Here is a 15,338-nt window from a genome sequence, read left to right on the forward strand (position 1 = left end):
AAAAAACTGATCTTTTTTCAGACTGTCATATATCTATTCAGTGCAAGGGTCACAAATTATTACTGAATGCATGACAAATCCAGGGAAGCCAGTTTTAAATAAACAAACCGGAATCAGTAGTTGAAGATCGAACAAGTTTTAGACAAACGACTAAGAAGAAACTGAAATTCAAACAAAAATATTTTTTTAGAAAATAGAAGGGTCTTCTGAAAAAATTATGGCGACAATATACCCATGATACCAGTCTAGGGAAGACAGTTTAGCAATCAGATTCACTAGGTGAAGATCAAACGACAATTCAAGGTAGTTTTAGACAAGGGAACACCAGGTGAACCCACCAGTGAAGTCATACTAACTAATTACCAGCACATGAATTATTGATAGCTACAAGGAAGGAAACGAAAAGAACATGGCGGCCATCATCAGGATCACAACGTTTGATATCTTCTTTTTGGTTTCTCCGTGAAAGACTTTCTATGAGATGAAGAGCATTTATCGAGAAAGGTGGATGAAAGAGTTTTAAAGTCTATCGTCATGGTATCATGAAGAAATATAGAAAATGTTTTCTGTTGATGTGTGTGTTGATGTGTTGCTACGAATGCTCGATCCGAGGAGTTGAAGGTAAGTTTTGAACGACTCATCATCTTAAATTTTCTACTATTTACATAACAAACCACGTCCGTCTCTCAGATCCAAATAATGATGTAGAAGAAAAGGGCTCCTTAGAAGTCCTCCCCTTTTGACTGCAATTACATATCATCATTTAACAACTTGTGTAGTATATAAGACAATTTGAGTTTACTTTGCTAATTAATCTAATAACTACTGCTTTGGTCCGATGTCACAAATTTCAAACACTGAAGTTTTGCTTTTGGAAAAAGAAAATACGAATACCTAAGTAGACTATCTAGGAAAAAAATATGATAAAGAAGTATGTCTTAATAATGTCACTTTTGCCATAATTACGACATCTTGATTTCAAAGTGTAGGATTTGGTTTTCGACCCCCCTCTTCTTTCGTGAATTCTCTTAAAAGAGCGCTGATGTTTGCGCAATAAGGATGTTCAGTTGTAGTCTCCTATTCTTCCATTAGGAAGGTCTTTAATGCTGTTTCTAAGCCTTTAATTCCAAAAACGATGTTATAAGGCTTTGTGTGGGCCACATGTGACAGATGGATCTACATGAAATGTTTCCATAATGCATTTCTGTCGTGCGAGTAACTTTGTAGTAAACAAATGATATCACTGGGAGAACTGTGGCTCATTACTACCTCGATCGAGCCAAGAAAATCAATGTCAAACCTTTATTATAGGGAAATTTCATTAACAGTTTGAAAAATATTGGAGTGTCTTTTTTTCATTGCATCAGTGAAATCTTTTCAGAGAATATTTTCTATAAGACGTCACTCTGGCCCATCGAACTGTAATAGTTGAATAAGCAGATTTCTTATTGGGAGACAGGTTTGGAGTGAATAGATATTTACGCTTGGCTTAATAAGAAATATAACAATGGAATCAGTATATAAAAGTTAATATATTTTCTGGGAAAACTAATTCCGTCAAATATCCCTTAGAATGGTGTTAGTGTAGTAATATAATATAGAGATAAAGAGAGCGATTTCTGAATCCAAAGTAGCTGCTTCAAAATAATTTTTATATTTTGACATATTTGTGTTTATCTTCCAGCTTCATCAAACCATACCAGAGAAATAACAATACCTGCAGAATCCTGCATTCAAAGTCCAGTGAGACAAAACGTGACGCTCCAGGGTGGTATAGAGGCAGGAGTTTTCACAAAGATCGCACAATTCGTGGCCATGCAGCTTTGTATCCGGATGTGCTGCGACCAGAAAGGATGTGACGTTGCACTGTTGTCTGGCAAGAATTGTTACGGTGTTCAGTGTTATAGTGAGGAATCGTGTAAAGCTGTTCCAGCGAAGAAAGCGCCATCATCATTGATGATATCTCACGTGACCATTAAAGGAGAGGGAGGAATCGGTAGGCGAAATTTTGTTGCTTTTTAGACAAGTAGCTAGAACCATATATTAGAATGTTTTACGCAAAATCTAGAGCAGTTTTCGTATGACTGTGAAAATCTCAGTGCCGTGCCGTGCCGTGACCGTGATGTTTTCTAGAATTATAATTGGCTGATTTTTTTCTCGCGCAATGTGATTGGTCTGAAAGTGCCGTGACTTTGGCGTGACCGTGTCCGTGTCGTGTTTATGCCGTGTTCTGGGTATTTGATTGGATGGAGAGTAAATTCTCAAGCAATGTGATTGGTCTGGCGTATCCCTTGCCGTGTCATGACCGTGTTCGTGCCGTGAATTTTTCACAGTCATACGAAAACTGCACTAAAGAGCAAGCACAAAGTGACACCATAGGATTACAGCTTCATTTTCCATAACTTGATGGTGTACATAAGTCAATATTGTGTCTTGAGTCTTTGTTTAGCTCTCAATGTCCCGTTTAGTTCAAGATCATTTGTCTTGAAAACACTGACAGGTTTATCCTGTTTTTCCAACTCGTAAATGAGGCGCTTACTAGTTCATCAAGGAGGTCCATTGCCCTGAGTCATTTGATCACACGTCAAAGAAACATTAAGAGCTTATTATGTTTTATAAGCGTATCTCATTCCAATGGCCAAACAAAGACCAGAAAGAGCTAACAAGAGAATTTTGTCATGCTACTAAATAAAAAGCAGTTCATTTGACTGGCACTGTATTGTACGGTAGTTATCTCGTACAGGCAAATCAACTATGACAAACTGAGTGAAAAACTTGAAACTACTTCATGTTTGTGAATGTCAAGCATTTCTGATTAATTTAATTGTTTTCAGCTGCACCTAGCAACCTCTCCAATCCCATACCACATAACTTAAAATGTACAGTGAAGGATCCAGAATATGGCGTGACTTTGATTGGTGGACTGAAGTCTGGTAACTTCACTGATGTCGGCAAAGTGGAAAACATTAATGCTTGCACAAGACTGTGTTGTGTATCAGAAAAATGTAACTTGGCTTTGTTTATTAAAGGGAACTGTTTCTTAGTCTCTTGTTTTACGGAAGACTTGTGTAAGACAGTTAAAACCGAAACGAGGAATTATCGACCGACTGTGGCGTACGTCCGAAGATGGACGACAGCGCTTGCTTTGGAATCGGGTGAGTTTAATAAAAATATTAAGGAATAAAAATCGGAAATCTGACTGTATATCCAAATGACATACCATAAAATAGTCTATATTGATGGATTGCAAGCATTCCCAATAGATTTAAAAGACAAAAGCATGGCGGCCATTGTGGTACCGTTAACAATGGATGCTAATGAGAAATCTTTTGTTAAATGACACCGACATGGCCGCGATGACGTAACGTGCAATCGAAGAATATGCAAACCTTTTATTGAAAGTCCTTGACAACTATTCGGGACCTAAGAAAAGACCTTGCCTTAAAGCTTACAAAAGGATATATTTTTCGTTTAACAAAATCGTTTTTTGCCCTTTTTAGCTCTTACTCTTAGTACGCTACCTGCCACAGACTCCAAATTGAGCTGCAAAAATAGCGACATAAGACACAACTCTACACTAAAAGGAGGTTACAGGGCAGGAAATTTTACAGACCTTGGAAAAGTGTCCAACATGTCTACTTGCATTCGCTATTGCTGTGGACGGAGAGATTGCGATGTCGCTATGATGTTAGAGCTTAGTTGCTATGCAGTGCATTGCTTCTCGGAAAAGCATTGCAAACCAGTTACAGCCAGAAAATCTGTTATTCTGAGCTCTTTGAATCCGAAGCTGTCTTATATAACTAGTAGAACCGAAGAGGGTGAGTCAAAGCATATGTTTCTAGTTGTACGACGATCCATATCTTTTTATCATACGAAGAAATCAAGACGCACTTTTTTGTACTTATCATTGTCACAACTCTTTATAATATTAAACAAAAACAAGAAAAGAGAATTAACGGAAAAGAAGAGGAGAGGAGAGGAGAGGAGAGGAGAAGCGAAGTGGGGAGACTATATCGATTTAGGACAACCACTGAAGATGTTTTATCATTAATATTATTATAATTTGTTTCTGTCCCTCAGTTCTTCCAAAACATATTCCACTGGAGGATGGAGCCTATTGTCAGCCCTCATTGATCTCATATGATGTTACGCTCAAAGGAGGAGTCAAAGCAGGGTCTTTTACACCATTGGGTCAAGTAGATAGTATTCAGACATGTATCAGCTTATGTTGTCAGCGGCCTTCTTGTGACGTAGCATTCATGCTGAAGACAACGTGTTATTCGATTAAGTGTGCCAGTGAAGACGTTTGCGAGCAAGTGCCCGCCCGTGTTTCTGAATACAGTCCACGATTATCGTACGTACGACGATATACAGATAATGACATTACAAAAGGTAAGGCTTATAAATATGCCAAAAAGGGCAATATTGCATGAAAAAGTTAGAAATATTAATATTCAATCCTAATAGTTACGCTATTAGACTGCTTAGGATAGCCAGGGGGAGATATATCAGTGATAAGTTGAATTGGTAAAAGTTGGGAGGCTCCGACAAAGCCATCCTCCTTTGAAAAATGTGATAATCAATGAGGATGTCATTTAAAAGCTAGTTATGATATGAGTATAACAGTTTCCATATTTTCTTATAGAGCAAAAGTTGACCATGATGGGATACTTAACAAAAACAAATGATACTACACCAAGTGAAGACAACAGTGAAGATCACTACTGCACAGAGAGTGAAATAATGTACAACGTCACGCTTCGAGGTGGAATAGCATCAGGACGATTTCGTGACAGAGGCAAAGTACCGACTATTAAAGAATGTGCGGAGGTAATTACTTGAGTTATGCTTAAGATAGTTTAATGAAGTATTTTTGCAGCTGCTCTATCTCGAATTAAATTAGTATTTCATCGTGCTTGAAACAATGTAAAACTGAAAAGGCGCCAAAAGACGATGAGCTTAGTAAGTATAGCCAGCATTGCCTGTAGACGCTGGCTACAGTATTCTTGGTCAAATACTGCGACTATGCGACCACAGTTACATAATATTAGTAAAAGTGGTTCGTGATAATTCCTATATGAAAAATTAGATACCCAAAGACATGGGTGCCTCGTTTGTTGTTCTTTTTTATTGTGCCCCATGGAGTAGCGGCAATTGATGCTTTTCACGGCGGCCATGATTGAGGAACTTAACAAAAGAATTTTCAATGAATTCTTTTCTTAAATTCTCCAACATGGCCGCCGTGTCCGTTATTTAATTCTCTTGGGAATGGTTGAAAACCATCTCAATAGTCGAAGATCACTGACGTATTTACTGAATGGGAAAAAGATGTCTAAATCTTTGGTTAACCATTATTTTCTCGTTTCACTCTATAGATTTGCTGCATTGCCAAGGAATGCGACCTAGCATTTATGTTAAAGAAACAATGTTTCTCTGTCTCCTGTTCAAGCCAATCACTTTGCGATGTTGTCAAAGCCAAGTCGTCGGTATTTAATCCAACTATAGTTTATATTTATGTCAGAACAATAAACAATATGAAAGGAATAAAGCGACGAAAAAAGAGACTCAAGTATAGGAGTGCGGTTACGAAAACATATGACATGGTTGTAACGGAAAGCGACCTCAGAAAAAGACTAAAGACTTTTGAAAATGAGCTCATAACTTAATCTACGAGAAGACGACGAAATAAGGGCGATCTTCATCGGTAACATTTTCATCACAATTAGTGTGTAAAGTATGTAATAAAGCAATTTTGTTTGTAAGATAACGGGCCAAAATTGCTGCCACTAATCTTAGTTCTCTCGCAAGTATAGACTTTTTAAGGTCTTGCACGGGAACAAGATTGAACCGCGAAATTGCACATCACGCACTCCAATTCCGTAACAGTTTGCCGCGCAACGAGGCAGAAGTATAATGGAGATGTATTTCTGTCATTACTATATTAAATATTGCAAGGGTTTTTCAAAATGTACAGCTTTGTATGTATGGGAATTAGGTAGAATTTTTCAGAAAAACAATAAACTTATTTACATAAAATGGTATCGAGTCATTGAAAGTCTTCACTTCCTTTTTTTGGGTTGAATAATCATACGACATATCACTTAAATTCTTTTGTGGAAAAAATTCTTCATCGATATTTTTATAACAGTTTAGATATATATATATCTTTGTACTAGTTTTGATTTCTCTGTTTTCGAGATTAGTTCCGATTTTGTGCAAAATATATATTTATGTTCTATTTGGAAGACCCGTATGACTTAAAGGCGTTTGCATCGTTGCCCTGCTACGGCAGAGTTGATTTTTCCTTTGGCTTTGGCCGACCAACTGAGAATCGAGAAAAAGAGAAAGAGAAAATCTGATTGCAGGGAATTATATTGTTGAAGATTGGAATATTTTAACAATGAGGCTAACCCTATTAAATGAGTTCATAATCAAGGAATGCAGCAGGATAATTATACGGATAAGAAAAAGGCTGTTAGAAATATAGAGAGCAACTTAACAGCTTCACTTTTCCATCAAAACTCACGTGCACTGACCTGTGAACACAACACAACACCCCAATAACGTCACAATCCTAACTAGCTGGTGACCCTACCTACCCCTCCCACCTACATTTCCATGTATTCAACCCGCAGCCAACAGAGCTGCCACAAGACACGTGACAGGTCTCACGAACCACCTGTTGACAACAGCTGAGACTTTCGTTGCTATAGTAACTATTGTGATTGTCATATTCAGACAGGGGTAGGGTGAGTTGGGTTTTGAAAACACAAGGTATTGTTGCATACTTAATGAGATTTGCCTTTGCACGTGTTCTGTGGACGTTTAAAACCCACTCCCAATTCATCTTAGCGAAATGAGGCAATAATTGTCTCAAATTAATAACAATGTAGACAGCATAGTTGTGTTAAACCTAAAACGTCAGCCATGGAAGGTTTCTTACTGAAGTTGTTGGATGTGTTCTTTATTGTATTGATAATATTTGCCAATTTTCACAGAGGATACGCAGGTAAGTCTTCATTGTTCCTGTTTGCTTATCAACGAAACTCGTCCCTTTTGAAAAAAATAATTTGCGATTACCTTTCGAATTTGCATCCGAAATGAAGACCTTAATGAAACTATATAGATACAATGCTTAAGTTAAGACTTCTTTGATATCAGAGGATGCTGTGTTGAGATTCGTGGTGTATGTCTAAATCCTAATCGCAATCCTATTTAACTTGCGCCTTAATGGCGGAATATTTCAATACTAAGTTTCCGAAAAAACTTTACAGGAAAAGCTCATTTAACGATTAGAGGCAGTTCCTATTTTTACTACCAGATATAATGTATCGAAAATTTCATTTATTTGTAGCTTTTTGTTTGATGCCAGTGAAGCATACGAACAAGTCAATGCAACATGCTAACAGCTCTTATTAACCTGTTGAACCAATTTACAATAGTGCTTGCAGACAAAGTCCATATTGGTTAGAAAAATAAGAGCCCTTTACGATACTTTGGCTTAGGTATTGAACTGAATTGCTTTCGATTTGATAATTTGAAACTAATTATCTTATTAGTACTTAATACTACCATAGGATGTATTCAAAATGGATAGCTAATATAGCACTAGCAAACATAGAGCTATTTTGGAAAAACAATGTCAATTATTTTCGAAGTTCGTCTGGCAATTCAATAGAAAATGGCATACTGAGTTCACTAAATATGAATAAAATTACAAAAAAAAATTGAATCATGGAAGTATTTACAACAAGATAACCAAAAACCTACGCCCTAATTTACAAGTCGACACTTTTAGTTTCATAACAAACTATTTTCAAATGAACTGCTTTAAATAGAACCAGCGAACTGTTTTCTAAACAAATAACTCAACTGGGAAAGGTTATTACTGATAGAGAATGCTTGGAAAAAGAATGAAGAAAGCGCGTAAATATTCAGGCAATTACGACTAATCATTGTAAAAAAATCAAATTAATTTGGAATTTAATTAAATTATAATATAATAATATAAATTATAATAAGTGAGGTTTTCCTACAGAATTTCTAGAACTGTAATGCAAATATATGCGAGATGTGGCGACTACCAACACTTAACCTTATGTTGAACTTTCTTTTTAATCAGCTGTAGCGTTCGTTCGCTCAAATCGTTAGATAAGACAATTTAGGCATGAGACTCTGCCTTGAAATATTGGACAATCATTCCTTATTGTGCTATATATCGACTAGAAATAAATAACAAAGATAATAGGATTTTTTTTACTATTGCCACAGAAGAAGACTTGATGACGGAGATAAGCAACGTGCGTCCACTGGATTGCGATCATGGACCAATCACAACCAACGTAGCATTAAAGCATGAGCTACGTGCTGGCAAGTTCTGGAGACTGGGAATGGCAATCGACATGCCAACTTGTATTCAACTATGCTGCGAGAAAGAAGACTGCGAAATGGCATACATGCCAGGCAACCACTGCTATGGTGTCGATTGCTTTAGTGAAAAGCATTGTGAAGTTACTGGGGTGAAACCTAAGAATCTTACAGTAAGAATTGCTACAGTCAGACCCATTGTGAAGAATGAGGGAGTCGGGGAAATGTGTAAGTCCATACAACACTATTCATATTTTGAAATAATAATGAATTACTAAAACAAAGGGCAGAGTTTTGTTGCTTTCCACGAAGACTTTCTTTATGTGAAGAGAGGCATCATTGCTCGCATTTTATATGATGTTCATTAATTATATCATATTATGAGGAAGTTGCACCTTCTTTACGGCATGCGCTAAGTGAAATGACCATATTCACTCTATAACTTACTCTATTCATAGTTCTCATATTGTAGTAAGAGTCATGGCGGTGGGCATGTTTAATGATGTTGCGTTACTGCATGTAAATAACTTGTCAGTCACTTGGCCGGATAAATACACACGTTTGTATGTCTGCTATACCCCCAGACATACAACCTTTTGTAAATTTGTCAATTTTCAACTTAAGTTTGAATATTCGTAGGGTTACAAAGATAAAGGTGCTCTTTCCAGTGCTGGTATTGGTTTTTCACTCGGTTTAATATTAACTCATTCGAATTTGCGGCGGCCATTTTGGCAAAAGGTTTATTGATCTATGCATCTCTTTTTCAACATGGTAAAGTTCAGAAGAACATATCATGCCTTGTTGTTTACAATTGTTAAGGTAAACGTGAAGTTTCTTCACACAATGTTATAACTAATTAACCAAGTCTTTTTAACCATTCATCCTGCAGTTGAAATCGAGGATCCATCGACCAAAGAAGAACTTCACTGCACTCAGAGCCCTATCCTCACCAACGTCACCCTCAGGGGAGGAGTGAAAGCAGGCAAATTTAGTGACATGGGTGACGTAGAAGGGATGCATATGTGCACAGCACTATGTTGTGCCCGGAAGTCATGTGACCTTGCCTTTATGATCAGTAGCACATGCATTGCTGTGGATTGTTATAGCGAGGAGCTGTGTCAGGCAGTAAGGGCTAGGCCAACAGCATACAATCCGCGGATTTCTTATGTTAGAAAACGGGAATATCAGAGATCAGGAAGAAAGGGTGAGTTGATGAAATAGTTGGTGTTCATTTTCCTTATCCTGGACTCTGGTAAATGTGTGCTTGATTCCAATTTGATGTGTGAGTTAGCCTTGCCATGATTTTGATCAGTGATACCTATGGCAACTTCTGTGAAAGTGAAAGTGGAGTATTAATTTTTTTTATAGGAAACTGATTAAAATTGCTTACGATTGACTTCATGGCAGTCCTCTTTTCATTGCCGGAACCCCTGTCCTTTGCAATACACCTTCATCAGCAGTGTAAACCTGATTATTCACTGACGTTGAATTGCTTATTGAATCTCGCTTTCCGCATCATGATGATCTGATAGTATTTGGTCACTAGATCTCCTTCATTTTCCCACATCATTCTTCTCGATTTTAGATATCAAAGCAAGGTTCCTTCATTTGTTGTCCAGCCCTTGCCATGCCAGTTGCCATTTATCAAAGAAAGTTGACAATTAACTTTTAAACTCTTTGTATTTCAGCCAATGTACTTCCAATAAAACCAGTGCCACGACAGGAAATAATCAGCGATCTCTTGCCACATCGCACAATATTGAAAACCAGCACATGCTCTGCCGTGAAAATCCATCGTAATGTAACTTTACTTGGAGGAATCAAGTCAGGAAATCTGACCGCACTTGGAAAGGTTTGTGCGCAACAGTGTTAGTTAACCATTTCAGTTTATTATTAGGTTAAATAAACAGTTACCTTTGGGCAATACAAATTTTCACTTGAGCCATTGCGTCAGACTTAGGTGGATGATACTGATGTGATATGGACGCAAGATTTTTATTCTATCTATAAATCACTTCAAAGGCACATGGGATATCATGTGGTAGAGAGGGCTCCACTCACGTGAACGGCTTCTGTAAAATGTTGTTTAAGGGTTACGTGATTGACATAAAACTACCATCACCCTATTCTGCGGGAAACAAATTTTCCTGCTGGAATGCCAATATGGGTCACTTTGAGTTACGCAATCTTTGCCATTATAACGAGGTGGTGGGCCAAAACCCTTCAACTGCTTGATGTCAGACCCCTAAAGTTTTTCACGCCATTCCGTGTGGGACCATTTTTGGTAAAAATAGTTTTTTTTTGCAGACGAAAAACATGCAAGAATGCATCGGCAAGTCATGTGATCTTGGTACAGGTGACCTAGCTTTTATGTTGGGCAACGACTGCTATTCCATCACGTGTTACAGTGATCGCGTGTGCCAGACTATTCCAGCAAAGCCGTCACTCTTTACTCCACGATTAGCCTTCCTGAAGTGGTCCCCAAAAGAAAACGAAACAGGTTTGTAGATGCGTTAAATAGGAAAGGAATCCAATTTAATAGGCCCCTTTCATAAAAGACCTAGATTCTAGGTGTACCAGTACTTGTTTCTGGAGAATCAAAAACAAGACGACAAGGGATGGCATTGAAGTCAAGTTTGTAGAAACAGTAGCATCGAATGTTTCCTTATATATATCATAAATCTATATGTATCTCTGAGTCCATATATCTCAGTATGATCCTCTCAGGGAAGAGTAAATGCAGGCAAATTTAGCGACTAAGGAAAGCATATGAACATTTTTGAATCCAAGTTTAAGCTTCATGAAGGTAATGGATTATGCCTGTATCTTTATTACAGAAGCGCTTCTTGAAGATCATACAGTTAAAAGACAAATCCCCCACTGCACCAGAAGCCACATCTTATACAACCATACCGTACTCGGAGGTCTGCGAGCCGGCAATTTTACAAAGATTGCCGAGGTTGACAGCATTGAGACATGCGCAGCACTCTGTTGTGCAGAAAACACATGTGACTTGGCCTTGATGCTTGGTGAGAACTGCTATGCAGGGGACTGTGCAAGTAAGGAACTGTGTAAACCGATTCCTGCTATACAGTCTTCCCAGATAGCTTACATTACATCAAGAAAGAACCGAGACAATAGTCTAGGTAAGGTATCATGTTTAGAAATGTTATGCCACAATAAGCATTGCTAAACTTGAGCAGAGTACAATGTTCAGTCGTTCATCAGTCATATAGGGAGTCATTATAGCTGATACCTTCCTTCAGACAAGACAATCAAGGCGCACGCAATATTGGTCATTCGCCCAAATAGGCTGGGCTGACATCAACGATAGTCATACTTCTACTATATAATATTTACTTGGATATATACTCGAGTATTTGGAGCACGGAGTTGCATTGATTTAACATAAACTTCTGTGTCATGCAGTATTTTCTGTACAATAACTGTCGATTTTTTGGTAACAGATTGGAGCATGTGGTACCTCGTTGTTGGTACTATCGCAATCATTCTTGGAATATTTGGAATAACGTGGACAGTCTTTACATGTTACTCACGGTAAGATATTCCTTTGCTGCTCGCCTCACCTGTGTGTTGATACCTATAAATTGCTATATGTAAACCTATTGTTGAGGGACAATCGATAATGATAATTGTTTTTGCAGCAGCAGAAGAAAACGCAGAACAAAAGAACAGGAAGCGGATAGGTTTGGAATGATGGACCAGTATGGGCACTCGATACAATCTATGCAGATGTTACCTCAAGGTTAGTCTGTCGACACTGCATCTTTTATTGATGATGGGGTTAAATATCATCCACAATGAACTACGTTGTATAACAGCGAATGTATTAGCAGTAACTGTTATAACGAGATGTATTAGTGCAACATGGCTTCTTGGTAGCAGTTAAAGCAATGACGACTCTGATTAACTACAGTTACTTTAGAGTCCAAACGTTATTTCCTTTGTTCTAAACTCTTTTACGTTCTCGATCAGGAGAAATAGTAAACAGCCTGAGTAACTGATCCTAAATGAGCCAAAACGTCTACACTCACAAAAAAATCATTAAGCACCCTATAGCTATAGACCCCTTGCAGCACGTCGGAATGCAGCTAAATTTGGGGCCGGGGGACATAACAATACGTTTCCAATTCTCATGAGACTGAAGTTCTCTTGTTTTGTCTTCCAAATTGATTTGTTTTGAAGTCACATGTAAGGGGTCTATATGGCCTGTAGTAAAGTGTTATGTTATCAGTTCTAATGTATTTCAATGTCGATTTAAAACCTTTTAGATAAATACATGACAAGTGGGCCGCTATTTCTGAGTGAAACAGAAAGTGATTCAGAAGACGACCCGGAGCCACCACCCATACAAAGAAAGAGTCTCCCTACAGGGGTATCATTTCCTAATATAGCACCTCCTCCCTATAGCAAAAGCCCGCTTAGGTATGGCAACCAATCAGTAGATTCATCCAGGATGAAAAGATCGATGCAGAATCTTTAGCACACACAAGAGAAATTACCAAATATCAATTGCTACTGCAATGAAGATCGTAAAACATGACATAAGGCTAAACATTGATAAGTAAACGCGGAACCTTAATCGAGATTATAAAATTTACACCAATTTCTTATGTATTAAGCGGTTTTTGTAAGAGATAATGACAATAACAATGGCTTCAAATTATTTATCTACCAGTAATTCATTCAACAGCGGGTAGTTAAGACTGATGACGGTAAGACTGTGCGGATACGAATTTGCAGTATCGTTTCCCATGAACTAAATTCATGCGAAAACCACTCTATATAAGGTATAGTAAAGTCAGTGATACTGATTATGTGCTTTGAGCAACTTATACTGTTCGGACAAACTCTAATTTGAGGGTAATAGACGGATTCAATGAGCAATAAGCAACAGTTTATGCTAGATTGAGCAACATTTAAAACGTTAACCTCTTCAAGAGGAAAGTTAATTCATTGTTATCTATAAATAATAGAAGTATGGGGTAAATTTATTCAGTAAGAAGTTGTTAAGCTTGTAATAAAGGTCTTTTTATACGAATTTGGTAGTGATCTCTTATTTTATGTCATCGCCGCTATGTTGCTGGTATTAAAGGGACTCTGAGGTGCCAGACACATCATAGCTTAAAATGTACATCAAACCTTGTTGATTTTGAAAATCGAAATGAAAATTCCATGAAATGCGTTTTTTGGGGTGATATCGTCCGTTAAAAGTTGCGAAATGACTTAAGCTGGGCTCCCTGTGGAATATCGCGGATTTGATGGCTTGGGATGAATGAGGTGTGATGACGTCAGATAGTGGAACATGTTGGATAGCTGGAGCTGAATCAACCAAATTTCGCTATGGAAGTATGGCTGTTCTTTATCAATTTGAGCCGGAAATTGCTTGAGGAGAAGAATATAATACACCCGATGAAAGTGTGAGCGAGAACAGTGAGCTAGAAGAAGTGGCGAACGAGTAAAGGCTTCAAGGAATCGATGTGGTGTACGTGTCAGCAACTTCATCTTCACTTCCATCTTCTTTAAAGCCAGTATCTTCCTCATACATTCAGGGAAGGTAGATCTTTAATATCTTAGATACCACACATGCTGATCTCTTTGCTAAGATAACCGTGCATTCACCATGTAATTATGAATTGGCGATATCAGAACTAGCACAACGCAGAGGGCTGAAAAAGCATTTCAGCGAAATGAATATGCATTGAACGTATACGTATATGAAATAGAAAATACCGAAAAAAGCTCACTTATTTGGAATATAAGAACGTAATAGAAAATACTTAAAAAAACTCACTTATTTGTAATATTTGTTCAATTTGGAATGAGCCTTCTCTGTCATGAAGAGAAACTATTAAATGCAGCCCTAAGCACATCTCGGTTCAGACACAATAGTAGTGATGCATGTCATGTCTAATAATTACGTTGAGTTTAACATCAGAAAATATTGAAATCTTAAGTGAAATAAAATGTTTCATTTACCTCATAATCTTTTACCTAATAAGCTCATTTAACAACATAAACACATATCAGCTAGCTGTTTTCATCACGACACATTGTTGACTTTAAGATCGATTCCTAGAAGCCTTTCCTCGTTCGCCACTTCTTCTAGCTCACTGTCCTCGATCACACTTTCATCGGGTGTATTATATTCTTCTCCTCAAGCAATTTCCGGCTCAAATTGATAAAGAACAGCCATACTTCCATAGCGAAATTTGGTTGATTCAGCTCCAGCTATCCAACATGTTCCACTATCTGACGTCATCACACCTCATTCATCCCAAGCCATCAAATCCGCGATATTCCACAGGGAGCCCAGCTTAAGTCATTTCGCAACTTTGACGGACTATATCACCCCAAAAAACGCATTTCATGGAATTTTCATTTCGATTTTCAAAATCAACAAGATTTGATGTACATTTTAAGCTATGATGTGTCTGGCACCTCGGAGTCCCTTTAACAATATATTAATCAATTGCCTTTGGTAATACCCCCACCATGGCCACATTGTCCTTACATATGGTTGCAAACTATTGATTAAGGATGATGGAATAACACGAATTAATATACGGCTTTAGCGCGTGATCATATTTTTCGTGACGGATCAAAAAAAAACAAAACAAAACAAAACAAAACAAAAACAAACAAACAAAAAAAAAAAACAAAACAAAAAAAAAAAAAAACAAAACAAAAAACAAAACAAAACAAAACCGCGAGTTTAAAAATTGTGGAAGTGTCTAAGATTTGTTAATTCTTTCATTTTATCTCCTTTCTTAATTCCAAATGTGCTGCGCATTTGAAAGCCAGGTTTTTCGATATCAAATTCACATAACATAAAAACGGTTGAACGGATTATCAGGTGACATATGCATCTAAAATGATGAAAGTGATCATGTGACTTTCGAGTGCGCTTCGAATGATGGACCAAAAAAGGTTTGAAAAATTGTCCAGGC

At 37.5% G+C, this 15,338-nt stretch overlaps 2 protein-coding genes across 3 annotated transcripts; both read left to right on the forward strand.

The window, feature by feature from the left end:
* Positions 1-405: 405 nt before the first annotated feature.
* LOC148913908 (uncharacterized) lies at positions 406-6,036 on the forward strand. Its single transcript, XM_089036896.1, has 7 exons — positions 406-621; positions 1,685-1,996; positions 2,835-3,155; positions 3,501-3,818; positions 4,081-4,392; positions 4,646-4,830; positions 5,376-6,036. Exons 1-7 carry the CDS (start codon positions 543-545, stop codon positions 5,664-5,666), a joined length of 1,818 nt encoding a protein of 605 aa, XP_088893022.1. The 5' UTR covers positions 406-542; the 3' UTR covers positions 5,667-6,036.
* Positions 6,037-6,808: 772 nt separating this feature from the next.
* Positions 6,809-13,429, forward strand: LOC116295086 (uncharacterized). Of its 2 annotated transcripts, none has more exons than XM_089036899.1 (9): positions 6,809-7,009; positions 8,272-8,595; positions 9,257-9,571; positions 10,056-10,219; positions 10,675-10,867; positions 11,205-11,513; positions 11,835-11,925; positions 12,033-12,133; positions 12,660-13,429. In XM_089036899.1, the coding sequence occupies exons 1-9, from the start codon at positions 6,928-6,930 to the stop codon at positions 12,869-12,871; spliced, it is 1,791 nt and encodes a 596-aa protein (XP_088893025.1). In that variant the 5' UTR covers positions 6,809-6,927; the 3' UTR covers positions 12,872-13,429. The 2 variants fall into 2 exon arrangements, with proteins under 2 accessions (XP_088893025.1, XP_031558661.2); XM_031702801.2 differs by having other exon boundaries at positions 12,036-12,133.
* Positions 13,430-15,338: the final 1,909 nt, after the last annotated feature.

Source organism: Actinia tenebrosa, unplaced genomic scaffold (genome assembly GCF_029948245.1).
Source record: "Actinia tenebrosa isolate PJP-AT-01 unplaced genomic scaffold, QUT_ActTen_1.0 PGA_scaffold0__85_contigs__length_37466705, whole genome shotgun sequence".
Lineage (NCBI taxonomy): Eukaryota > Metazoa > Cnidaria > Anthozoa > Actiniaria > Actiniidae > Actinia > Actinia tenebrosa.